The following is a 25596-nucleotide window of genomic DNA, read 5'->3' as shown; positions in this document are numbered from 1 at the left end:
AGTCGTCAGGAACAGATGTCTGACACAACAGGCAACTGGTTACCTACAGGTCAGCGAATGTACGTTCAAAGAAGTAAATAACTTTAAATATCTTAGTACCAACTTAAGTAGTACAATTTAACAAATTAAACAAAAACATAAACTTTCAATTAATTACTTATCTTAGTGATGGTATATTATAGCAATATATTTTATAAAAATTGTATAAACCAAATTTGAATATATTATTATAAAAACTACGCTTAATTACATACAATTTGAAAGCAATATAGCAAGAATAGTATATGCTTAGCGGCTTAGGGATTACAAATTTCATTCAGAAAAGTGTAATTTACTATATTATATTCATTTGCATATAAAGACGAATTAATAATTATACTGATTTGGGTATTACGGCTCTGATTAAAATGAGGTACTTACAACCGCATGAGTTTTTTGTATTACCATTCAGCCACAAATGACAAATCCTTCATTTTAATCTTGTATTCAGATTTCAGGTACCTACCTATGTAAATGGATTCTAAGTCACTCTCAAGTGTAATATGTTGCTTTATTTTAGTAACTATTGTACAGGTAATTTTTTGTAGTCATGTAGATAAAGCCAAAGGTCTAGTGTTATACCACAGATTATATCAAATATTAAAATATATATTTTTCTTATAATGTGTAGTAATACATTGCTTTATTTTAGTAAGTGCCCTAGAAATTTTGTAATGCAACAAAACATACAGGATTGTTGTCATTTCTGATTTGAATATGCGAATAAATTACTGAACTGCGTTATAACAGCTTGGGTTTTTGCGGTAGGAACTTGAAATTTCCAAGGTATTTAAATATGGTACAATATATGCAGTGTACAAAGTTTCATATTTTTTGGTAAAGTATTGCGGGTATCAGCAGTTCACATTCATTTTGTTAAAAAGGAACTACTTAAATCATTTCTTCTTCCTAGTTCCCGTTAAAGAAAAGAACTAGTTCTTTTCCTCGTTCCCAAATAAAGAACATTTTTCGTACCTCAATCAATTTAAAATAATAAAAAAAAATGAATTGGGTTCTGTTTTTAAAATGTAGTTTGTTCATTTAATACAATATAGGACCGATAAGAACACCCAGACTGACTTGACATTTTGTGAACATAGGAAATCAATATCATCATAGGAGAGTAGTCTACAGATTGGTCAGTGAGACCATTATAATTTGTCATAACTCATGATTCATGAAATCATGAATATGACCATGACGAAAAAACTTACTTCAACACTTCGTCATGATATCATATCATGTCCTACAATGAGAAACCTAACCTAGATTATTATCAGCCTATGAACTAAATAAATTGTAATAAATTAGTGATAGGTTGTGCATAACAGATAACGGTTATTATTTGGAGGTATCAATCGGTTATCGATAAAAAAAAACAGTTCGAAAATTCGAAATAAACGAATGGATCTTTGCAGGAAAGAATTTCTTGGCTTGGTTCAAATCCGCGCAATACGTCACTTGCTTAGTTGCTAAAAGTAACAATAGTTTAGGTATCAAAGCGCAAACACTTGTGCACTTCTTATAGCCAATAAATTGAGAACAGGCGACAGAGAGAAACACAAATCAATCATTATAAAACCACTAACCAGATAATGTTATTTCAAAATATGGGCTTCAGCCTTCAGTTCTGGTTACTGAATCTGGTTCCGGTTCCCGATATTTAAAGGGTTTTTGGGCTCCAGAACCGGTTCTTTTCAGTTTGGTTCCAGTGTCTGGACTCAGTTATTAAAATAATAAAATTTCTATCTGAAAATAAAGTTGTAAACAAAATATAAACTTCAAATGTACAATTTGCATACCCTTCATCACTCAATATCCATTCTGGTTGTATAAATTATATAGTCTAACACACAGTGTTGCAGCATGAATAATCACTAAAAATTTTAATGAGTCAGTAGTGCGATAACTAACTGTTGATCATGATTTCGTGGCCCATAATTGGCCCATTAAATTAATTATATTTTATGCGATTCGTTATAGTTGTGTGTGATATTAAGACTTAAAGAGAGGTGAGTAACCTTGATTTTCAAGCATTAATTGTAAATAATAAAAAAAATTTTAATTTACAAAATGTTCTTTATTATACCTAGTCTTATAGTCTTATGACTCTTGTCTCTTATGAATTATTCATGAGTTATGACTTACGAGTATTATATTAATGTAATGTAATACCTAATATTATGATTTATGATACATATTCAAATTAAATTAATCATTTGTTAATTGTTAGAGAAAAAAACAATACGTTTAGTATAAAATAAGTTTAATATAATTTATAATGTTATTTATACAGAGGGGGTGTCTAGTAGATCAAGGGAGATCTAAACGCTAAATGGGTGATTTAATGCTCTGTCAAACAGAAAGCGTTATTTTCACGTCGCGTGATTTTGTAATTTGTTACAACGCGGCGTTATTCACGCGCGTGAAAGCCCCACGCCGACAAGCCATTTACCGCTTTAACTCGCGTTATAACGCGTTCTGTTTGACGAAACCTTTACCCAACTAGAATGGTGTCAACTAGTTCTCTATGGTTATTTAAATCCCCTGTCAATTAGATCCCGTAGTGTCATTTAGATCACGAGGATCTATTTGGACGGGGATCTAAGTGGCCGTTCGCCAAAATAATGAGTATAATACGCGTTTTCGGTTAATCGTATTTTTAATTTTATACCTATTAATATTATATTGTTAATTTTTATTTTATTGTTTCAATTTTCCATAATGACAATGTTACTGTACTCCGAACGCCGTTGAACTCGACAATTAAGCCGTAGGATCGGACGCGCGTAGCTTTTTCGCTGTTGTCACGTCTTATCAGTTGTCGCTGGCCGTGGTATCACAGAACAAGTTGTTCTGTGGTGGTATACTCGTGTGTCGCACCGCCGTCCGCCGAACCGCCATCGACGGCACGCTGAGAATCGCTGCTCCTACGACCTACGCCGATTTCGCTGCCGCAACTTACACGTACGGACGGCGACTAGGTAAGAATTTCGACAAAATTCGTCTAAATCAAAAACATTTGCAAATTATATTAAGTTTTCATGTAGGTAGTAGGTAGGTGCACGTGTCGTATGATAATATCTACCGGCGTATGTAATCTACAAAAAATGACTGCTTGTGCCGTATGCTATTCTCTAAATTAACGAACCCGGACAGATCCGAACCTACACACTTTCAATCGAACCCGAACCAAACCAAACTCTTAAAATATTTTATCGAACCGAACATTAAAAAGTCAAAATTGGATATTATTTTATTTAATATTTCATATTTATTTATCATTTAGCCACCATACCACAGAATTACTGACTAAAGATTTTAGATTAGTGATACCTAATAGAAACCTTATACAACTGACTTTTATTTTTATTTCTCTGGTTCGGTTAGAAAATCGAACAGTTCGTAACATCTCTAAAAAAAAAAGGTATTCTATACAAATGTGTCTTTATGTCTCTTAAAAAACTTACTTTTACATGTCTCCAAAAACACTCAATTGTTTGTGTTCGATCACCTGTATGGATTTATGAAATTTGGTATGGTTATGAAGAAAATTGTAGTTTGAACCAATTTGTACAAACATTACCTCCCAACTTGAATTTTGTGATTTTTTTTTGCACTGATAAGCAGTGCTCAATTCCTGTGAATTCCTACCTTTTTTAAAATTTCTGCTCAAACCGTTTACCCAGAAAGTAGAACTTAATGTGGTAGGTAGTTTAGACACATCAACCCAGCCACATTCGCCTTTCTAGGGAAACATGTAGAGCAGAAACAATAAAAAGTCGACAAAGTGAAGGTGAAATTTATAAAAATTTTCTTATGAATATTATTATGAATCTAATATAGAATAATTAGGATAGTTAGAATTACATACCTAAGCTATATTTTTTTATTATTATTTAAATAAATTCTTGCAGGTGAGCAAATATTATCACAAACTAACAAGAGATAAACTATACACAGTAGCCAGTTGATAGTAGTTATGACCTAGTATTTATTTTAAAAGGAGCTGTAAACATTCTAGGTAGGTAGCGTCAAAAATTTTAGATTAGGAATAGACCTGTCATTATATTTACATACCTACAATTTAGAATCTTGAACAATGAATATTATTTATTTCTATAATTATTTATAACTAATAATTTCTTAACATCAGTATTTTGTTGGTTTTTACCCTGTCTAAAGTACCTAAATTTAGTATTAAGTTGTAACACAATGATGATATTAAAATTAATTACAATTTTTAAAATATATTTAAAGGTGTTAGGTATGTCGTTGAAAGAAATGGATACCATTCAGGCTTCATCTTGTGAAAATAACCTAAAGCAAGTTCTGAAATCAAATAAATGTGAACCAACTAATTTTAGAAATGACTCTCACTTTGTGAGAATACTAGAAAATTTACAATCTCTACGCAAGTATGTTTACAGTGATTTTACCTTCATTCAAAACAAATACCAGTAACACATTTTTGTTTTTAGAAATGAAGTTTTATGTGATGTCAGATTTGAAGCTGATGATGGTAAAATTGTAATTGGACATAAAAATGTTTTAGTAGCGGCTAGTCCATATTTCCGTGCAATGTTTACTAATTTTGATGAAAGCAATAAAGATCTTATTAATATAAGAGAATTGGATTCCACCATTTTACAACTATTAGTAGATTATATCTATAGTGGAGAAATTATGGTCACAAAAGAAAATGTTCAGGTATAATTAAATATTTAAATTGATATAGACTTCAAAAAACATATTATGCTCAATATTATGTTATGTGTATTATTGTTGATTTCTAAGGTGTTGTTACCAGCTGCAAATGTATTGCAGTTAGATTATGTAAATAGTGTATGTGCTGTGTTTTTACAAAAACAAATGGATCCTTCAAATTGTCTTGGTATCAGAGCATTTGCAGACTTACATAACTGTACAGATTTGTTGTTGAGTTCTGAAGCATATATTAAACAACATTTTTTGTATGATAAACATAATTTAATTCTCTATATCAAGAGTTATTAGATAATTAATTATAAAAATAATGATTATTATTTCCAGAGAAGTAGTTAAAGGCGAAGATTTTCTATCCTTATCTTCTGAAGATTTAGTGAAGCTTATTTCGTCTAATGATCTTGCTGTTCCATTCGAAGAAAAAGTAAGCTAACTACAAATGGAAATTTTTAATATTTTGTATGAAAAATCAACTTAAAAAGGTGGGCAAGTGATTCTGAGTAAATACAGTTTAATAATATTTTTAAGTATATTTTATGATATTGTTAATAAACTAACTTATTTTACTATTAGACATTAGCAATACTGTACTTTTGGACCATAAATAGCTCTAAAAGAGACAAAATATTTTTTAAATTTGGACTGCACGTCTATGATGTGTTTTGTGTTAAAAATAACAAATAATATATAGTTATAACAATAAAAATATAATAGTTAATATTCCTTCACTATAAAAAGTAGGAACCAAAAGCTTGAAGACCTATTATATTTATGTGATCATGTGATAATTATACACTATTGGGTGGTTTAACAAATTATTATTATATTTTAATCTAGTTTTAAATATTTGTTATTGTAGGTATTTGAATGTGTTATCGAATGGGTAAAACATGATTTGGATCGTAGAAAAGATTTTTTGCCAAAATTAATGGACCATGTACGTTTGCCATTATTAAAGCCTGATATATTATTTAATATATCTAGAGAACCACTTCTAAGCAATAGTTCAAAATGTATGTTATTTTTATAAATATGGTATCATTATGAATCTAAATATTTTATGAATTATTATTGTAATTTTTCTAGGTAACGATTATATAATCGAAGCTTTTTATTTTAATCATAAAAAGTCAATTCAGCAATTCACCATACCAAAATCAATTAGGTTTAAGCCTAGACAGTTTGGTGGTTTTCAAAAAGTATGATTCCAAATTGATTAATTCATCTTCACAATAATAAATTGTATGCGTTTAATTTTATAAGGTTATTTTAATGTTAAATGAGTCTGAGACATCTCCAAAGTGTTATACAGAATGGTATGACCCAGCAACCAAACTACGTGAGAATGCACCAGGGATAAATGATTGTCGTGAGACAGCTGGCTTTGGCGTAATAAGTGATCAATTTGTCTTTGTTGTGGGAGGTGGAAATATATCAAGTTCTAAATCTGTTAGTATGCTTGACGTATGTTCACATTCGCCCACTTGGGTCCCAATGGTCGACATGTTAATTAGTCGAAGATTATTGGGAGTTGGGATATTGAATGATTGTATATATGCAGTAAGTTGAATCAATATTTTACTTATTTTATATTAAAAATGTATATCATTTGTAATTCTAGGTTGGTGGACGTGACGACACCGGCTTATTAAATAGTGTAGAGGTATTTGATGTGACTGTTCAAAAATGGCAAATGGTTTCGAGTATGTCAATTGAGAGAAGTAGTTGTGGTGTTGGTGTTTTCAATAATCATTTATATGCGGTGACTAATTTTATTATTTCTTTATTTTTAATTTTTAATATGTTTCATGTCCTTTATTAAACTAAATAGGTTGGAGGTTTTAGTGGTAAAAATTTGAAATCTGTGGAATATTATGATCCCTCACTTGACACATGGACCCAAGTTGCAGAAATGTCAGTATGTCGTAACGGTGTTGGTGTAGGAGTCTTGGGCGGTCTGATATATGCTATTGGTGGCTATGATAGTGGAAAGTATCTTAAAAGTGTTGAGGTTTATAGACCAAGTGATGGAGTTTGGTCATCTGTAACTGATATGCATTTCTCTCGATACAGGCCTGGTGACTAAAATAATAATTATTTTAGGACCAACTTTAATTATATATTTAGTATAAATAACATTTTTTTATAGGAGTAGCTGTATTCGATAGTTTATTGTATGTTTTTGGAGGAGAAAGAGAATCATCTATTGTTGATACAGTAGAAATGTACAACCCCAACACTAATACTTGGACCATTGAGACATTGTCAAGAAATGGAGTACGAATTTATGGTGGACTAGTTGTTGATAGACCACCAAATTTTATTACCTAATCGGCTTACATAATGGTTTCATTGTTGGTAGTATTATAAACATATTTATGTATAATTTAAATTGATGATTTACACATTAAATAAATAAGCTATTATGTTAATTATATTGCATTGTATCAGCTAAAACTTATATAGCTTACAGTATACATATCTTTTAGATTTTGTGCAGAGTGATGAATTTATTGATTTTTCTATGATTTATTTATTTTTTGTATGTTTATGTACAAAACAAACACAGGTAATGGAAATTTTTTCTTCTCCTAAGGTGTACGGGCTGGTAACGCACAATAATAGTCTGGGTCGCCCGGTCACCAAAATAGTATGGAGTACTTTTTCAATTTTTACTTTCCATTGTACTGTTTTTGGAAGTTTCACTATACGTCTATACCATTGAATTCTAAACATTGTTAGATTTCAAAAAAACATAACTGACATATAATACGTACATTGTAGGTGGTACCTATGACCTATTGACTATTATCTATAAAGCTATATGCTTACACATCATTAAAATAAATAAACTAAAATTTAAAAGATTAATAAATAACGGTCAGACTGTCGAACGTAGAAGTTGGTAAAACTATTATCAACGACAAAAAGAGACGATCCGTATGATGCGACTACGGATTAAGAAATCGGCACACACTTATACGGGTAAAACGTTGAGTGTGTGACTTTATTAAATTCCGCCAGAGAAAAGGAAAGCAAAAAAGGGTATCTGCCGCCAAAGAATAATCTAGTTCCCAGGTTCACGATAACCTTTGGATAAAGCCGCCTACCACTCTCTGGTCAGCATGTCCTTGTCGTCCCTTAGATCAGTGCATGATTGCATGAGCACCAACCAACTGAATACCTAACATCCTCTCAATACCGAATTCTACGAGTGACAACTGGACTCCTTGTGCGAGCAATAATCAGTGTGTTCATTATTTCGATTTGTGTTTTATGAAGTATTACTTAGTGTCACCTAAAACTCCTACACTATAATCCACAAACAACTGCGAGTCAGGTAAGGCATTTAATATAATATTTTATATTGATTGCAGTTATTACATCATAAGTGTATTTTACATACAATCATATTGTACAGTGTGTTTGATCAAATTTTCGAATACACGATGTCGAGAACCCTCCGAACAACTTGAGGAAAGTAATAGCGTAATTTTATTATTTTAACATCCGATTTTTATATAACTATCGACAGGAGTCGTTTTTATATTTTTCGTATTTTTGCGTTATAATAATTAAGTAATTAACCGGAAACCAAATGTATGTATGTATGTTAAGGTGTATGACCGCAGTAGGCGAATGTTGACAGTCACCGGTGTAGGTTGACATATACCAAAAACCGTAGTGAATGTTGACGAAATTGTCTTAATGCGTTCATACACCGGTGATTGTTGACATTTACAGTCAGTGTTTGGTAAATGTTGACCACACTTGAAGCACAATGTATGTAAAAGTATTTTTGTATTATTTTGTAAAATTATTAAGATGTTATCGCCCAGCCACAATATGCATTGGAGACGTTTGGACGTTAGTAATGTTATCGCATGAGACAATCCGATTGTCAATCGTTTGCTAGATAATATAATATAAATATACCCTCGTCAGTATCGACGCGTATTCTAAACCGAGCGCAACAGCTTAGTGTAATACAGCGGGCCTTAGTGTAATATTTTATTAATATTATATTCGAATTAAAACTAATAATGGATAAAAGTATAAAAGATATTTTTTATAAAAAGTTTAGTGCACTTTTATTTAAAAAAAGGGAAGATAATTGTTTTTATTTAACCCTCTGCCAGGCGCACCCGTCATTATCACATGGTAATGCGCCCTGCGGCATTTTTGCCGCATTTCATTTTTTTTGTTTCAAGTCCAAATTTTGAATTTTTTATGGTTGATGGTATATATTATAATAGAACATATAAACAAAATATATAATTTTTTATTTTGATAACCCTTATTCAAGAAAAATAACAAAAAGAGATCAAACAAACTTTTTGACTAAGAAATAATCTAGGTTAAATTATTAATAATAATTATTAAAATTAATTTGTTCAATTATATTTATTTATGAATTTATTAGCTATCTATTTGATTATATATTATGTTGTCGTTGTCACACATGTCAACATTCACTAAATAACTATTGCGCATGTCAACAAATACTGGTAAATGTCCGCATTGTGAGATATTTGAAATAATTGATAACATTCACCAAAATTATTAGTGAATGTCGACATACACCGGTGACTGTCAACATTTACTGCCATGCGGTCATACACCTTAACATATAATATAGGTCATGTATAGAGCGCGGATTTGCATGCACTTAAAAGTATTGAAATATGCCATATAATATGCAGTAAAAATCATGAAAATATGCAAAAAATATGCAGTAATATGCAGTAAACAGCATATATTTACATAGCTCTTTCGCAATGTGCTTTCATCTGGGATAGGACGATTAATGTATTTATTCAAAAAATTACGAAACTGTTGGTTTTTCAACTTGTGTAAGGGTATGTCAGAAGAGACCATAGCAAAACATAAATCTTCAAAAAAAGTGTTATTGGTAGAACTTGATCTAAAACTAGTTGAAAGTAATTGTTGTTTTGATAACTTATTTTTTAAGTGCAGACAAATGTGCAGCTAAAATATAAAATTAAAATAAAAAAATATAGAAAATAAATAAATAAAATCTTTTTCTATTTTTATAAGTACCGACCTGTTTTTATGTGTTGATCTACCTGAGACTTTCTCTCACAAACAATAGATTTTCCACAAGGGTTACAAAATACTATTTTCCCGTTAGTAGTGAAAACCTCTGTGTCTGTGTTTGCTGTGGAAATCCATTCGCGAATTTTGTTAGAAAACGAACTCCTTATTTTTGGCATATTTACAATTTACGGACAACGACAATCGACGAAACTCAGTTGTATACTGGTATGTCGATAACTGACTGATACAGCAAGAGCAATTTAGATTATAGGTAGACACACATTTATTTTCGGCTTATTAACGATTTACGGACAACGAAAAACGATGTAACCGAGTGCCAAGTGGTATGTCGATAACCGACTGACACAGCAAGAGCGATTAAGTTTACGTCGTAATCGATTATTTATCTTATAAAGGTTTAAATAAATATATATATACATTATTATTTAGTGACTATGAAATTTAGTTTTAATTTTTCTACTTGACAAAATATTATTTTATACATTTTTTTAAATTTTCGCTTCAATATGCAATAAATTTTGAATTTTGCCAAAATATGTAATAACCTTTAAATATGCAGAAATATGCAAAAAAAATTTTCTCCATTACCTTCAAATTATGATGATTCGTGGAGATAACTGACAACAATCCAAAAATATTAAAAGGAAAAAAATATGCAATTGCATAGAAATCGGCGCTCTAGTCATGTATAATTAATATAAATATTATTTATAGTCATTAAAGCGATTATTGAAACGATAAAGAAACAAATTACGCTACTATTTGAAGTTTTACGGCCATATTGTATACGGTTATGATGGAATGTACCTTAAATGTGGTGAGGTTTACAGACCAAGTGATGGAGTTTGTTCGACTGTAGCTGATATGGAAATATGCTGATTTCGTCCTAGTAAGTATAACAGTTATATTTTTTACGATAACCTTTGTAAAAATTGATTGAATTTAAATTACATTTTGATAATACAGAAGTTTTAGATGGTTTACTGTATGTTTTTGCCTTTTGGCGGAGAAAGAGAATCATCTATTGCTGATACTGTTTAGAAATTTACAACCCCAACACCAATACTTGGACCTTGGAGAGATTGTCAAGAAATGAAGTACAAATTTATGGTGGAGTAGTTGTTGGTAGCAATATGAGCATATTTTTGTATAATTTATGACGAAACATATATTGTTCTACTTATTTTTTTTTTCTGTGAAAGTTTAATAAACGTTGTTTTATAATTTAAGTTGATTATTTACAAATTAAACTAATAAGCTATAAAGTTATTTGCATTGTAGTCCATCAGCAAAAACTTATATAAATTACAATATACATTATATCTTTTAGATTTTGTGCGGAGTGATGAATTTATTGATTTCTCTATGATATATTTTGTTTTGTATTTTTGTGTACACAATTAACATAATATGTACTACAAATGTTTATTTTATCATTTTATATATACATGATACAAATTATGACTGTGCTAGTTATAGATATTTTCAAATTTTTTTGGATTTTTCTAACTGAGGATTGAACTTTTAAAACAAGGTTTCTCATAAGTAATTTATATTGCAACCAAAAAATCTAAAAAAAAATGTATTTGTATGTGTAAATGCTATTGGTGGTTATGATGTATATCTTAAAAGTGGTGAGGTTTACAGACCAAGTGATGGAGTTGGTTTTCTATAGTTGATATGCATTTGGGCAAATACTCAGGCCTGATGATAAATTGTTATATTTTTTAGTATTCACTTTAAAATATATTGAATTTAAAATACATCATCTTATAAGAGTAGCTGTATTAGATGGTTTATTGTATGTTGTGGGCGGAAAAGCTGATGAATCTATTGTTGATACTGTAGAAATATAGAACCCTAACAACAATACTTGGATCCTGGAGAGATTGTCAAGAAATGAATTATGAACTTATGGTGGAGTAGTCGTTGATAGACTACATCATTATAATTTTAATCAGCTTACAGAAGTACTCATTGTTAGTATGAACATATTTTTGTATAAATTATGATAACACGTTAATTGTTTTATATATTTTTGTTTTTTTGAATGCTTAATAAAAATGTCAACCTCTTATACCCCTTTTAACCTCTGTTTATAGATGTTTTAACTATTTTTTGTTCTTTTTCTTATAAGCATTTCAAATTCAAATTTCAACAACATTTATCAAATTGAAAATTTGACAATTATTTTGTAGTTAAAAATGTACAAAATGTTCCATTTTTGTAACTAAACATTGAAAATTTAAAACAAGATTTCTCATATTCTGTAGTTTATATTGTAATATATAAAATCTAAAAAATATGCAGACATTGTTTTTTGTTACAGATATTTTAAGTTCAAATTTGGACAAAATTAGGTATTCAAACAAAGAATAACTATTTAAGTTATTTTGTTATTATTTGAAAATATTATGAATGAATCATGGGTACTGGGAACTTTTAAGGAGTTTCCTGTGTCCGTACAAACTTCTTATTTTTAAATGAGGGCCCTCCCCTTTCAAATTGTTTACGGACATTTTCAATTTTCAATTTTTTAAATTTTTTATTCTTTAATGTCAATTAAATGTTATTTGTTTGGTCAAAAAGCGTGAAAATTTAATACAAGGTCCTTTATAATTTATTGTTACAACTTACAATAGTAGTTAAAAAATATGAAAAATGCATAGCACGATTTTTATTTATAAGCATTTAAAGTTCAACTTTTGACATAATTCATCATAGTTAGAAGGCAGTGGCGTATTTAAGATTTTGCTGCCCTGGGTACACATTTTTTCTAATGCCCTTTTCACCCAGGTACCTGTTTTTTTATATTGGCAATTTTTCTCAACACATATGATGTGTCATGTGATATAATGGTAATAGTATCATGCAAGTATCGTAAGGACACTCATCAGTAGCAACGAATAACGAAATAATCAAAGCCAATTGTAAAATGTATTAATTAATTAATTTTTTTTTTTTATCTATTTTTAAAACAGTGAACATATTAAAAATTAATATTTTTTTAAAAAGTATCGCGCGAGCAGCCGTATCTAACGCACGTCGTTCCGTTGCCCCGTTAAACACCGCTGCGATCTCAAACATCTACGATCAAATTTTTTTTTCCAAATTTAGGATTTTCTGGGATGGAGATGGATAGAAGCTTTTTGATATGGGGATTGGTGTGATTTTGAAGGTGATTCCTACATTTTTTGTAATACAGCCTGGCTGTATCAGTGACTATAGGAACGTGAAGATCAGTATGGAGAGTAGTGTGGTTTGAAATAAATATATAAATAGTTTTAATCCTCATTAATAATATGCATCATTCTGAACATCGGTCAATTACGAGAGTAATTTGTGGTGCAAAGAGGAATGAAAAACGGGTAAGTGTAAAAGTTTTAAAATTATGTTTACATCAAAAATTTTACAATATATGCAGTACTTTTTATCATATTATTACTTATTAGTTATTGTTTTTGTCGTAAGATTTTCATGCTGCAAATCCTATTATGATTTACTATTTACACAAATAAATGTTTTTGTGTGACGTTAACTATTTAATTGGTTTTTATATGATTTTATTGTATTATTGAATATTATTAATTAATTATTAAACACGCTAGTGGAAAATTAATTTGTACAGCTTGTGTGAAATCATGACTAGGTATGTATACTTTTGGTTTTTTTTTTGACCAGCGTGGTGTAAATATTTTTTTTTTATCGACATACGTCATACAGGATGTTTCTGAAATGAATGAGGTAACTAGAATATATGCGTAGGTACTCAGTGTGATGGCCAATGAAGATTTTTTTGAATTTTTTTTTTCTATCTTCAAAATCTGGGTTTATACAAATTATTTTGAGAACATAATCTTAAATACAAAAATAAATGGTTAAATTGTATTTTTTACAAAATTCTTATACGAATCAAGGTGTCACATCATTTTCGCTCTTGTCGTGCGTTTTTAACGCTCGAATCGCTGACAGAAAAAAAAAATTGTGCGGCACGTCAATTTGTATAAGAACACTACAAGATAAACAGTAGTGGTATTTATTTGTTTTCATTTAACATACACAGTTAATTATGTATTATTTTACATTGTCAACCAATAACAATGATAAAATAATAAAAAAATTAGGGTTAACAATAAGTTTTTAATTTTTTACGCATTAGTTGTAGTTTTCAAAGGGAATGAAATTAATACTTATGCACTAATGATTTAAAAATATTTCATAATAATACATATAAATGAAAATAGTTGGTGACGAGGATAGTGTTTTAAATGTTATAATTATAGGGTTCGGAAGTTGTAGGACTGTAGGAGTTGTATATTATTCTATATTATGCTTTCAATTTATAGAACACTAAGCTAAAAAAATCCAAGCTATACAATGGTCAATTTCAAAATTGAATATTGAAAATGCATACTTCGCATATTTCGTCAATTTTAGGGGAAAAGTGCATATTTATTGATCTTCATATTATGTATTTTAATGTATATAAAAAAAAAATTAATTGATCTTTTTTTTTTAAACCGTGTATTTTAATAATAATATTGAATACATAACTCCATATTAATGTAGGTAGGTATTTATTGTTATCACCGCAATCTACTATTCATTTAAGTTTTAACGAAAACTGTGCGATACGCATTTAATCTCTATCGCGATAATATCCGATGTACTATCTTTTCGAATATATTTTTTTTAGTTCAATAAAATGTTAAAATGCCATACAGTTTTTCGACATATTTTAAATATTGTATAACGGGCATATTGTAATAATAATAATTAATAAATACTAATAAGTAATATGATACCTATTATCTTATTGTCTTAATATTCATATTCCAAATGTTTATATTTATAAACAGTCAATATTGTCAGTAGACAAAATAACCCACATGGGTTCACTTTTCGTTCTCGGCTCTCTCAGCACGCAACACAAGATTTACAATACCGTGTTTCAGTGATTTGTGTGAATTGTGTGAATCACATAGTGATTATTAGTGATGGGCACAATCAAATAGTTGACACTATCGAATACATATTCGATAGTTTATTAAAACTATCGAATATTTATTCGAATGTTTTTAACATAACCGATCAGTAGTTTTTAATAGAAACTATCGAATAGTCTGAAAAACTATCGAATAGTTCGGTGGACTATTAATAGCCCAAGAGGTTCTCGTTTGCGCGAAACGGCTCTTAATTTTTTATTATGTTGTACGTTTGTATTGTTTTTAATACAGAGATGACCACAGGAGTACCTTTATCGGCAAACGGGTCGCTGCTCTATTGTATTTTTTAGACTTTTGACTGACGGCGGCATCGCAAACTTATTTGTTAAGAGTGGTGAATATTCCAGCTGTTCTGGTTATTTAATTTGGTTGCGAGTTTAAAACGATCTTATCATAGGTCTATGGACAACCAGTACTATCTATTCGATAAACTATTCGATAAATTATTCGAATAAAAACGATTCGATAAATCGTGATTGGTTTTGAAAGGACAAATCCCCCCATCCACCCTAGTTATACTTATATATTTAACCGGACAAACCACTCAAATATGGCAGAAGAAAATGGAAAACCTTCACGAGGTACCTACGATGTATTTTTCATAGCTTATACCAGAGATGGTGGGGGTAACTGGTCGCGTTAGGATTATTCGGTATTATAGTTTATTTTAATTGTAAAATTATTAAAATTGATACGATGTTCATCGTAAAACGAATAGTTCTGAATTCTTCTCTAATATTGAACTATTATAGTATTCATTCATAATATTTTTAGGGACATAGTTAACATAGCTTTTTTCTTTTATGCTTTATATGTTGTCTGGCCCGCTAGAATTTAGCACTTTAAAAAAAATTGACTCTAGTAGCATTGAGGTGTCCATCCCTACAGGCTAACCTAACCTATAATCAATGTTAACCACAGACTTCTATACTACACTAGATAAGGAAAGTGTAATTTATATTGTTACAAGGCGTGAAGATCAGCTGTGGACCTTTTATCGGTTGGGAAAACATTTCATGCATTGTACAAAATGTATTAGGAATAACATCGTAATGGTAAAATAAAATAAGTAGTAGGTAAATGTAAAATAATTTACATAAAATATTATTTTTTTTTTTCAAAACAACAGGTTTAGAAATAATAAGACACCATACAAGATAAATCATAATTAATCTTATTTGCCATATAAAATACCATACGATTGCCAACCGACTTTTAAGCTTCAAATGGTGGAGGGAGTTTGCTATCAAGTACCTAAGTCTCAGGTTTTTACTACCATCGTATTACAGTATATATTAAACTCACAGGTAATATACAGTTTAAAACTTAACCTTTAAAACATTTTACTAACGTTTAATATTAATTTCTAAAGGATATATGATGGAAATGAACCAGTTGGAAATCTGACAATAATTTCTGCCGTTCCTCACTATCACCTCTTACGCAGTTACAGACGAGCCACACCGAATACTGGATACAATGGTTCGTAATTTTTCAGCATAATATCTCCATGACGATATATCCACTGACAGGTTATTCAGAAATATAAGTACTTACTTTTTTGTACTGTTTCAATATTTAAACGGTTAGAAATTTTATGTAAAACAATAACAAGTACCTGTGATATTTAAAAACAAGTTTTTTTAATTTATTTAACATAATAAGGTTACAACATAGTACAAAAGCAATAATGTTTACAAATTACAAAATATAATCAAGGTACTTATAATATAAAATAAAATAAAAATTAACAACATCTAAAATGTTTACAATTTTCTTAAATAATCTCTAAACAGATTTTAATTTATAATCTGATCATTTTCTAAAATGACAAAAATAACATTTTTTTTTTATTTAAAACATTTGAAATTATAAAACAATTACAAATTTAATTCACATTGTTATGATTTAAAATGTATATTATATTTGTAGATCTATTTTTCTTATAAAATATTTTGAATAAATTTAAATATAGTTGTATATTTATATCCTACAAAAAAAAAACATGGAAATTTAACAAAAGGTACCTAATGATCAGGCCTTGAAATTGAAAACATTTTTGTTACGATTTCATTAAGGTTTCGGATGTCTGCATTTATTACTACCAATTTCAATTTCGGTTTCGGATATAGGTATATTTTTTTTCCTATTCAGATTTTGATTTAATATCAGTATATATTTTTCCGAAATAAGTAGAGTATCTAACAAGGGATGCTAAATTCAATTTTACGCACGTATCATTGGTGACCTTTAGACAGCTGATAGCATTTGAGCTTACTATCAGAAGACTAATAAACAGGGTTGGGATTTTATTGCACTTAAAATTGCATAAATATGTGCTATAATTTTACCTTAAATATGCGCTGAAAAAATGCAAAAAAAAAAACCAAAAAATATGCATAAAAAGGTGGCTGTCACTCTGCTGTACAATAAGTTACAAGTGGGTCACTGTAATGGATGGTGTGAAATTTGAATTCAATGATATAATATCATTGTGTAAGAAAAACGATTCTGAGCGAAAACGGTCAGTCAGCCTATGATATTACCAAGTATATTTGATGATATTATTGTGAATAAAGTGGTTTATATATAACCTTTTTAAGTGGAACCTTGTTTTACATTTTCAATCCTTTGTTATAAAAGTTGAACATTTTATAAATTTTCAACTACAAAATAATTAATAAATTTTAAATTTGATAAATTTTGTCAAAATTCGAAATTTAAATGCCTATAAAAAAAATTTCGCCCATGCATTTCTAATATTTTTCAACTGCTATTGTAACATTATTTCAGGAGTCTTGCATAAAAATTTCACGCTGTTTTACCCAACAAATAAAATTTTTTTGATACTTTTAGATAAAAAAAGTAAAAAAATTGAAAACTGACAATGTTCATTAACAGCTCAAAAAGAGTCAAATTATTTTATAAATTTTATAAATTTTTAATTATTTTCAATTTCTTCCTTTATTATCTATAACTATCAATAAAATTTCATTTATTGGGTAAAAAAACGTTAAAATTTAATGCAAGGCTCCTGAAATTATGTTACAATAGTAGTTGAAAATTTTTAGAAATGTATGGGCAAAATCTTTTTTATAAGCATTTAAAGTTCGAATTTTGACAAAATTTATCTTTTAAGGAAAAAGGAATAAAGAAAGAGGGGATAGCAAAGTGAGTACAACATTCCAATTTTACGCACGTATCATTGGTGACCTTTAGACAGCTGATATCATATGACCTTACTATCAAAAGACTACTAAATGTAGATGTGGAAGAATATAATATTGGCAAGTTCATAAAAGGTGTAATCAATAATAATTAATACGTTTACCTGACACTCAGGGGTTCAAGAATTACAACGTTGTTAACGATTACACGAAGTTGATCACTGAACGAATTCATAGCTAATATGCAGTAAATACGTAATTTTATCAACAAATAACTGAAACTGTGTACAAAAGTTTGAAACATAGGACTAAAATGTAGTAATCTTTTCAAAATCCAAAATGTTCCTTTGATATGACAACTATAAACTTTTTAAAACTTTTTAATCAAATTAATGTATTTTTTAACAAGATATTTTAAATTCGTTTAATAATCAATCACAAACAGCTGTGATTTATACAGATATGTAAAAAGCATTTGATAGAAAAATTGTATGTATTACTTGTAATTGGAAATTGTTTCCATTAAATAAATGATTATAATTATTAAAGGAATAAAGAAAGAGGGGATAGCAAAGTGAGTACAACATTCCACAACATAATATAATATATTATACCTAATTTTGTGTAATTTGTAAACTATTTTTTTTTGTAATGTTAAACCCGTTCAGTAGAACGGAATAGACTGTGGCGTGTTTATCTGTACATTCACTGAGTATCTAACGAGGGATGTTCAATTCAATTGTACGCAAGTAATTTAGCCGCTTCAGACATCTGATAGCATTTGAGCTTACTATCAGAAGACTAATAAACAGGGTTGGGATTTTATTGCACTTAAAATTGCATAAATATGTGCTATAATTTTACCTTAAATATGCGCTGAAAAAATGCAAAAAAAAAAACCAAAAAATATGCATAAAAAGGTGGCTGTCACTCTGCTGTACAATAAGTTACAAGTGGGTCACTGTAATGGATGGTGTGAAATTTGAATTCAATGATATAATATCATTGTGTAAGAAAAAACGATTCTGAGCGAAAACGGTCAGTCAGCCTATGATATTACCAAGTATATTTGATGATATTATTGTGAATAAAGTGGTTTATATATAACCTATTTAAGTGGAACCTTGTTTTACATTTTCAATCCTTTGTTATAAAAGTTGAACATTTTATAAATTTTCAACTACAAAATAATTAATAAATTTTAAATTTGATAAATTTTGTCAAAATTCGAAATTTAAATGCCTATAAAAAAAATTTCGCCCATGCATTTCTAATATTTTTCAACTGCTATTGTAACATTATTTCAGGAGTCTTGCATAAAAATTTCACGCTGTTTTACCCAACAAATAAAATTTTTTTGATACTTTTAGATAAAAAAAGTAAAAAAATTGAAAACTGACAATGTTCATTAACAGCTCAAAAAGAGTCAAATTATTTTATAAATTTTATAAATTTTTAATTATTTTCAATTTCTTCCTTTATTATCTATAACTATCAATAAAATTTCATTTATTGGGTAAAAAAACGTTAAAATTTAATGCAAGGCTCCTGAAATTATGTTACAATAGTAGTTGAAAATTTTTAGAAATGTATGGGCAAAATCTTTTTTATAAGCATTTAAAGTTCGAATTTTGACAAAATTTATCTTTTAAGGAAAAAGGAATAAAGAAAGAGGGGATAGCAAAGTGAGTACAACATTCCAATTTTACGCACGTATCATTGGTGACCTTTAGACAGCTGATATCATATGACCTTACTATCAAAAGACTACTAAATGTAGATGTGGAAGAATATAATATTGGCAAGTTCATAAAAGGTGTAATCAATAATAATTAATACGTTTACCTGACACTCAGGGGTTCAAGAATTACAACGTTGTTAACGATTACACGAAGTTGATCACTGAACGAATTCATAGCTAATATGCAGTAAATACGTAATTTTATCAACAAATAACTGAAACTGTGTACAAAAGTTTGAAACATAGGACTAAAATGTAGTAATCTTTTCAAAATCCAAAATGTTCCTTTGATATGACAACTATAAACTTTTTAAAACTTTTTAATCAAATTAATGTATTTTTTAACAAGATATTTTAAATTCGTTTAATAATCAATCACAAACAGCTGTGATTTATACAGATATGTAAAAAGCATTTGATAGAAAAATTGTATGTATTACTTGTAATTGGAAATTGTTTCCATTAAATAAATGATTATAATTATTAAAGGAATAAAGAAAGAGGGGATAGCAAAGTGAGTACAACATTCCACAACATAATATAATATATTATACCTAATTTTGTGTAATTTGTAAACTATTTTTTTTTGTAATGTTAAACCCGTTCAGTAGAACGGAATAGACTGTGGCGTGTTTATCTGTACATTCACTGAGTATCTAACGAGGGATGTTCAATTCAATTGTACGCAAGTAATTTAGCCGCTTCAGACATCTGATAGCATTTGAGCTTACTATCAGAAGACTAATAAACAGGGTTGGGATTTTATTGCACTTAAAATTGCATAAATATGTGCTATAATTTTACCTTAAATATGCGCTGAAAAAATGCAAAAAAAAAAACCAAAAAATATGCATAAAAAGGTGGCTGTCACTCTGCTGTACAATAAGTTACAAGTGGGTCACTGTAATGGATGGTGTGAAATTTGAATTCAATGATATAATATCATTGTGTAAGAAAAACGATTCTGAGCGAAAACGGTCAGTCAGCCTATGATATTACCAAGTATATTTGATGATATTATTGTGAATAAAGTGGTTTATATATAACCTATTTAAGTGGAACCTTGTTTTACATTTTCAATCCTTTGTTATAAAAGTTGAACATTTTATAAATTTTCAACTACAAAATAATTAATAAATTTTAAATTTGATAAATTTTGTCAAAATTCGAAATTTAAATGCCTATAAAAAAAATTTCGCCCATGCATTTCTAATATTTTTCAACTGCTATTGTAACATTATTTCAGGAGTCTTGCATAAAAATTTCACGCTGTTTTACCCAACAAATAAAATTTTTTTGATACTTTTAGATAAAAAAAGTAAAAAAATTGAAAACTGACAATGTTCATTAACAGCTCAAAAAGAGTCAAATTATTTTATAAATTTTATAAATTTTTAATTATTTTCAATTTCTTCCTTTATTATCTATAACTATCAATAAAATTTCATTTATTGGGTAAAAAAAACGTTAAAATTTAATGCAAGGCTCCTGAAATTATGTTACAATAGTAGTTGAAAATTTTTAGAAATGTATGGGCAAAATCTTTTTTATAAGCATTTAAAGTTCGAATTTTGACAAAATTTATCTTTTAAGGAAAAAGGAATAAAGAAAGAGGGGATAGCAAAGTGAGTACAACATTCCAATTTTACGCACGTATCATTGGTGACCTTTAGACAGCTGATATCATATGACCTTACTATCAAAAGACTACTAAATGTAGATGTGGAAGAATATAATATTGGCAAGTTCATAAAAGGTGTAATCAATAATAATTAATACGTTTACCTGACACTCAGGGGTTCAAGAATTACAACGTTGTTAACGATTACACGAAGTTGATCACTGAACGAATTCATAGCTAATATGCAGTAAATACGTAATTTTATCAACAAATAACTGAAACTGTGTACAAAAGTTTGAAACATAGGACTAAAATGTAGTAATCTTTTCAAAATCCAAAATGTTCCTTTGATATGACAACTATAAACTTTTTAAAACTTTTTAATCAAATTAATGTATTTTTTAACAAGATATTTTAAATTCGTTTAATAATCAATCACAAACAGCTGTGATTTATACAGATATGTAAAAAGCATTTGATAGAAAAATTGTATGTATTACTTGTAATTGGAAATTGTTTCCATTAAATAAATGATTATAATTATTAAAGGAATAAAGAAAGAGGGGATAGCAAAGTGAGTACAACATTCCACAACATAATATAATATATTATACCTAATTTTGTGTAATTTGTAAACTATTTTTTTTTGTAATGTTAAACCCGTTCAGTAGAACGGAATAGACTGTGGCGTGTTTATCTGTACATTCACTGAGTATCTAACGAGGGATGTTCAATTCAATTGTACGCAAGTAATTTAGCCGCTTCAGACATCTGATAGCATTTGAGCTTACTATCAGAAGACTAATAAACAGGGTTGGGATTTTATTGCACTTAAAATTGCATAAATATGTGCTATAATTTTACCTTAAATATGCGCTGAAAAAATGCAAAAAAAAAAACCAAAAAATATGCATAAAAAGGTGGCTGTCACTCTGCTGTACAATAAGTTACAAGTGGGTCACTGTAATGGATGGTGTGAAATTTGAATTCAATGATATAATATCATTGTGTAAGAAAAACGATTCTGAGCGAAAACGGCCAGTCAGCCTATGATATTACCAAGTATATTTGATGATATTATTGTGAATAAAGTGGTTTATATATAACCTATTTAAGTGGAACCTTGTTTTACATTTTCAATCCTTTGTTATAAAAGTTGAACATTTTATAAATTTTCAACTACAAAATAATTAATAAATTTTAAATTTGATAAATTTTGTCAAAATTCGAAATTTAAATGCCTATAAAAAAAATTTCGCCCATGCATTTCTAATATTTTTCAACTGCTATTGTAACATTATTTCAGGAGTCTTGCATAAAAATTTCACGCTGTTTTACCCAACAAATAAAATTTTTTTGATACTTTTAGATAAAAAAAGTAAAAAAATTGAAAACTGACAATGTTCATTAACAGCTCAAAAAGAGTCAAATTATTTTATAAATTTTATAAATTTTTAATTATTTTCAATTTCTTCCTTTATTATCTATAACTATCAATAAAATTTCATTTATTGGGTAAAAAAACGTTAAAATTTAATGCAAGGCTCCTGAAATTATGTTACAATAGTAGTTGAAAATTTTTAGAAATGTATGGGCAAAATCTTTTTTATAAGCATTTAAAGTTCGAATTTTGACAAAATTTATCTTTTAAGGAAAAAGGAATAAAGAAAGAGGGGATAGCAAAGTGAGTACAACATTCCAATTTTACGCACGTATCATTGGTGACCTTTAGACAGCTGATATCATATGACCTTACTATCAAAAGACTACTAAATGTAGATGTGGAAGAATATAATATTGGCAAGTTCATAAAAGGTGTAATCAATAATAATTAATACGTTTACCTGACACTCAGGGGTTCAAGAATTACAACGTTGTTAACGATTACACGAAGTTGATCACTGAACGAATTCATAGCTAATATGCAGTAAATACGTAATTTTATCAACAAATAACTGAAACTGTGTACAAAAGTTTGAAACATAGGACTAAAATGTAGTAATCTTTTCAAAATCCAAAATGTTCCTTTGATATGACAACTATAAACTTTTTAAAACTTTTTAATCAAATTAATGTATTTTTTAACAAGATATTTTAAATTCGTTTAATAATCAATCACAAACAGCTGTGATTTATACAGATATGTAAAAAGCATTTGATAGAAAAATTGTATGTATTACTTGTAATTGGAAATTGTTTCCATTAAATAAATGATTATAATTATTAAAGGAATAAAGAAAGAGGGGATAGCAAAGTGAGTACAACATTCCACAACATAATATAATATATTATACCTAATTTTGTGTAATTTGTAAACTATTTTTTTTTGTAATGTTAAACCCGTTCAGTAGAACGGAATAGACTGTGGCGTGTTTATCTGTACATTCACTGAGTATCTAACGAGGGATGTTCAATTCAATTGTACGCAAGTAATTTAGCCGCTTCAGACATCTGATAGCATTTGAGCTTACTATCAGAAGACTAATAAACAGGGTTGGGATTTTATTGCACTTAAAATTGCATAAATATGTGCTATAATTTTACCTTAAATATGCGCTGAAAAAATGCAAAAAAAAAAAACCAAAAAATATGCATAAAAAGGTGGCTGTCACTCTGCTGTACAATAAGTTACAAGTGGGTCACTGTAATGGATGGTGTGAAATTTGAATTCAATGATATAATATCATTGTGTAAGAAAAACGATTCTGAGCGAAAACGGCCAGTCAGCCTATGATATTACCAAGTATATTTGATGATATTATTGTGAATAAAGTGGTTTATATATAACCTATTTAAGTGGAACCTTGTTTTACATTTTCAATCCTTTGTTATAAAAGTTGAACATTTTATAAATTTTCAACTACAAAATAATTAATAAATTTTAAATTTGATAAATTTTGTCAAAATTCGAAATTTAAATGCCTATAAAAAAAATTTCGCCCATGCATTTCTAATATTTTTCAACTGCTATTGTAACATTATTTCAGGAGTCTTGCATAAAAATTTCACGCTGTTTTACCCAACAAATAAAATTTTTTTGATACTTTTAGATAAAAAAAGTAAAAAAATTGAAAACTGACAATGTTCATTAACAGCTCAAAAAGAGTCAAATTATTTTATAAATTTTATAAATTTTTAATTATTTTCAATTTCTTCCTTTATTATCTATAACTATCAATAAAATTTCATTTATTGGGTAAAAAAACGTTAAAATTTAATGCAAGGCTCCTGAAATTATGTTACAATAGTAGTTGAAAATTTTTAGAAATGTATGGGCAAAATCTTTTTTATAAGCATTTAAAGTTCGAATTTTGACAAAATTTATCTTTTAAGGAAAAAGGAATAAAGAAAGAGGGGATAGCAAAGTGAGTACAACATTCCAATTTTACGCACGTATCATTGGTGACCTTTAGACAGCTGATATCATATGACCTTACTATCAAAAGACTACTAAATGTAGATGTGGAAGAATATAATATTGGCAAGTTCATAAAAGGTGTAATCAATAATAATTAATACGTTTACCTGACACTCAGGGGTTCAAGAATTACAACGTTGTTAACGATTACACGAAGTTGATCACTGAACGAATTCATAGCTAATATGCAGTAAATACGTAATTTTATCAACAAATAACTGAAACTGTGTACAAAAGTTTGAAACATAGGACTAAAATGTAGTAATCTTTTCAAAATCCAAAATGTTCCTTTGATATGACAACTATAAACTTTTTAAAACTTTTTAATCAAATTAATGTATTTTTTAACAAGATATTTTAAATTCGTTTAATAATCAATCACAAACAGCTGTGATTTATACAGATATGTAAAAAGCATTTGATAGAAAAATTGTATGTATTACTTGTAATTGGAAATTGTTTCCATTAAATAAATGATTATAATTATTAAAGGAATAAAGAAAGAGGGGATAGCAAAGTGAGTACAACATTCCACAACATAATATAATATATTATACCTAATTTTGTGTAATTTGTAAACTATTTTTTTTTGTAATGTTAAACCCGTTCAGTAGAACGGAATAGACTGTGGCGTGTTTATCTGTACATTCACTGAGTATCTAACGAGGGATGTTCAATTCAATTGTACGCAAGTAATTTAGCCGCTTCAGACATCTGATAGCATTTGAGCTTACTATCAGAAGACTAATAAACAGGGTTGGGATTTTATTGCACTTAAAATTGCATAAATATGTGCTATA

At 28.6% G+C, this 25596-nt stretch overlaps 1 protein-coding gene across 3 annotated transcripts; it reads left to right on the top strand.

Annotated features, from left to right (window-relative positions):
• The first annotated feature begins 2863 nt into the window (after positions 1 to 2863).
• LOC132945043 (ring canal kelch homolog) lies at positions 2864 to 7196 on the top strand. Of its 3 annotated transcripts, XM_061014659.1 has the most exons (12): positions 2864 to 3023; positions 3957 to 4063; positions 4300 to 4457; positions 4521 to 4749; positions 4837 to 5012; positions 5092 to 5188; positions 5624 to 5777; positions 5851 to 5963; positions 6028 to 6324; positions 6386 to 6526; positions 6596 to 6842; positions 6914 to 7196. In XM_061014659.1, the coding sequence occupies exons 3-12, from the start codon at positions 4309 to 4311 to the stop codon at positions 7093 to 7095; spliced, it is 1785 nt and encodes a 594-aa protein (XP_060870642.1). In that variant the 5' UTR covers positions 2864 to 3023; positions 3957 to 4063; positions 4300 to 4308; the 3' UTR covers positions 7096 to 7196. The 3 variants fall into 3 exon arrangements, with proteins under 3 accessions (XP_060870642.1, XP_060870641.1, XP_060870640.1); XM_061014658.1 differs by lacking the exon at positions 3957 to 4063 and having other exon boundaries at positions 2865 to 3023; XM_061014657.1 differs by lacking the exons at positions 2864 to 3023; positions 3957 to 4063 and having other exon boundaries at positions 4258 to 4457.
• Positions 7197 to 25596: the final 18400 nt, after the last annotated feature.

The sequence above is a fragment of the Metopolophium dirhodum genome, chromosome 5 (genome assembly GCF_019925205.1).
Source record: "Metopolophium dirhodum isolate CAU chromosome 5, ASM1992520v1, whole genome shotgun sequence".
Classification (NCBI taxonomy): Eukaryota; Metazoa; Arthropoda; class Insecta; order Hemiptera; family Aphididae; genus Metopolophium; species Metopolophium dirhodum.
Note: the sequence above shows the minus strand (reverse complement) of the source record. Positions and strands in the feature narration are given on the sequence as shown.

Coding starts and splice junctions, on each gene's coding strand:
- LOC132945043 (XM_061014657.1), top strand. CDS start 4,258: ATGATATTAAAATTAATTACAATTTTTAAAATATATTTAAAGGTGTTA. Junction 4,750..4,836: donor TCACAAAAGAAAATGTTCAG/GTATAATTAAAT, acceptor TTGATTTCTAAG/GTGTTGTTACCAGCTGCAAA. Junction 6,527..6,595: donor TCAATAATCATTTATATGCG/GTGACTAATTTT, acceptor TAAACTAAATAG/GTTGGAGGTTTTAGTGGTAA.